Here is a 2540-nt window from a genome sequence, read left to right on the forward strand (position 1 = left end):
CTCTCTTGCTCTTTCCTTCTCTCTCTCTCTCTCTCTCTCTCTCTCTCTCTCTCTCTCTCTCAGAAAGTCAGTTCACACTATAATATTGGTTAAGTGACATGAAGCATTTATGTGAATGATTTAACATTGTTTCTAGTGTAGAGCTAAATGCAGACGGTACTCATGCTATGCCATAGTTTTGCTGCAATTCTACTTGACCTTCATGAGCTCAGGTCTCGAAGATTAGCTCCTCCCTGTCTAAAACTTCTCTCCCCTATGCAAATCAGTCTTTAAACCAATGACTTACTTTGTTATCCAGATCAGCTCACAAGTTACTTCATTGAAGTCCTGGGTAAATCACTTCAGTAAAAGTCACCAATGTGCATGATTCACATTTATTTTACTCATAGCACTCATGAGTATTTGAAACTAGTTAATTTATTCTACCGATTTTATATTTGATTCATCCTCTACCAATATTGAAAATCCTGCAAGAGTTAGGATCATCAGGAGCTGTCACACAGTGGGTTTTAAACCAATATGTGTTCAGTGCATTCTCTTCATGTAACAACTGAATCCTAATAAAAATATTTTGTACACATTTTACATTATCCCCACTTATGTTTAACATAATGCTGAGGAGAACCAGAATCCAGCAGTGAGTATGTGATGTGAGGATGCTCAATTCCAAAGCTCTATGTGGAACTTTCCTCCTGGAAGTACCCTGCTCTCCTGTGTACTACATGGGAACCTGGAGAACACTCCCATCCAAAAGCTACTAGGAACTTTTGTTCTACTGTGAGCTAAAAGTTAGCCCAAATCTTGACAGAAAGTGGAATCTAGTGGTGGAATAGTTTGCTTAGCGCATGGATGAGTGAACCAGAGTTGAAAAAAGAGTGTCTAGCTCCACCTATAGAGCTCATCCCAAAATGACTCCTGAAGCCTCCCACACCATTGCAAGTTGCTTATTAGCCCTACTCACTAGATAGGGAAACACAAAAGGTGAAGAACAATTAATCAACAGTTAATGCACACAGTTTTGATAGGAGCTCAGACAGTCCTGCTACAGAGCATACAGTCTTAGTGATTCTGCTTTTTGTGCTTGGGGCAATCTAGTGGAAAATGAATAAAATTATTCATAATCTATGTGACTAAGGGCTGCTCTTTCCTCTTGTTCCCAATAGTAATCAAGAGTTGTTCAAATTCACCTCCCTGGATGTTGCACATGCTGCATTGGTGAATAGCATCTGGCATTATGGTGGCAATGAGAAAAGTCAGAAGTTCATTGAGCGTTGTATCCACACCTTCCCCAGCTTCTGTATTATGGGACCTGAGGGGATTCCTGTGTCGTGGAGCCTGATGGACCACACTGGAGAATTGAGAATGGGAGGCACCTTGCCTCAGTACCGGAACCAGGGTCTCATTTACCATGTTGGCTCCCACCAGATTAAGACTCTAAATGATCTTGGGTTCCCCTTGTATTCACATGTGGATAAAGCTAACTTCACCATGCAGAAAAGGGTTGCCAGGCTATCTCAGGTCCCCATGCCCTGTACTTGGAACCAATGGAATTATGAGCCTCTATGAAGCTGCAAAGAGTGTTGAAAGTACAGTCCTTGTACATGAAGAAATAGCTGGGTGAACAGAAAGAAGTAATAAATTGTCATTAGGCGGACGTGTGTTTCTAGAAAGCAGGGGTATATCATGAACCGCACACACTGTTTCTCTGCCCTCACCTTGCCCATGTACTTAACTCCACTTTGTTGTCATGCAGAACGTCACTGTCTCGTGCTCCAACTCTGTTACAGGTCTCACATTCTCAGGATGCCTCTAACACAGTGGTTCCCAAACTTCCTAATACTTCTTATACTCTTTAATCCAGTTCCTTATGTTGTGGTAAACCCTAACCATAAAATTATTTTTATTGCACTTTATAACTGTAATTTTGTTACTGTTATGAATCATAAAATATATATCTAAGTTTTCTGAAGGTCTTAGGCAACCCTTGTGAAAGGGTCATTCAAACCCCAAAGGTTTTGCCATCTGAAGGTTGAGAACACTGCTCTAATGCATTTAATTAAATCATTTTCTTTTCTACTTTGCTCTTACAGCTTCTGATCCATGCCCATTAGCATGTAGTATTGTTTTGTGACCTGCCGCACCACACACATATTTATACCGCCTCTGGCTTTCTGTTGTTTTTCTTTGATTGACTGGAGGAGTAGCTTGTCATCTATAAATACCTATTCAAAATCATTCTCTCCCAGGTCACTTCCATATTGTTAGGATGTAAAAAATACTACACATGCATGCACAGATGCCCAATGTGTGTGGTGAAATTGTAGAATTATTAAGAAATAAACCAGGGATAAGCAAGTACAGATATTCACAATCAAGCCATTACCTGGAAGAAGAAAACCAATTCCATCAAGTTGTCCTCCGGCTTCCACAGGTGTTCCGTGACATGTTAATCACAAATAAATAATGCAATTTTAAGAAAAGACCATTTTTCCATAATTTACAATGACTTTCACTATTTGTTCCCACACCAGGAAGAAGAA

General features: G+C 40.1%; 1 protein-coding gene across 1 annotated transcript in view; it reads left to right on the forward strand.

Annotated features, from left to right (window-relative positions):
• The window catches only part of LOC101984947 (glycine N-acyltransferase-like protein Keg1), a 54252-nt gene extending 52598 nt beyond the window's left edge, over positions 1-1654 (forward strand). The window contains exon 5 of the mRNA XM_005351993.1: positions 1164-1654. Coding sequence (XP_005352050.1) covers positions 1164-1566 — 403 coding nt within the window. The 3' untranslated portion in view covers positions 1567-1654. The remainder of the gene's footprint in view (positions 1-1163) is intronic.
• Positions 1655-2540: the final 886 nt, after the last annotated feature.

Source organism: Microtus ochrogaster, chromosome 8 (assembly GCF_000317375.1).
Source record: "Microtus ochrogaster isolate Prairie Vole_2 chromosome 8, MicOch1.0, whole genome shotgun sequence".
Classification (NCBI taxonomy): Eukaryota; Metazoa; Chordata; class Mammalia; order Rodentia; family Cricetidae; genus Microtus; species Microtus ochrogaster.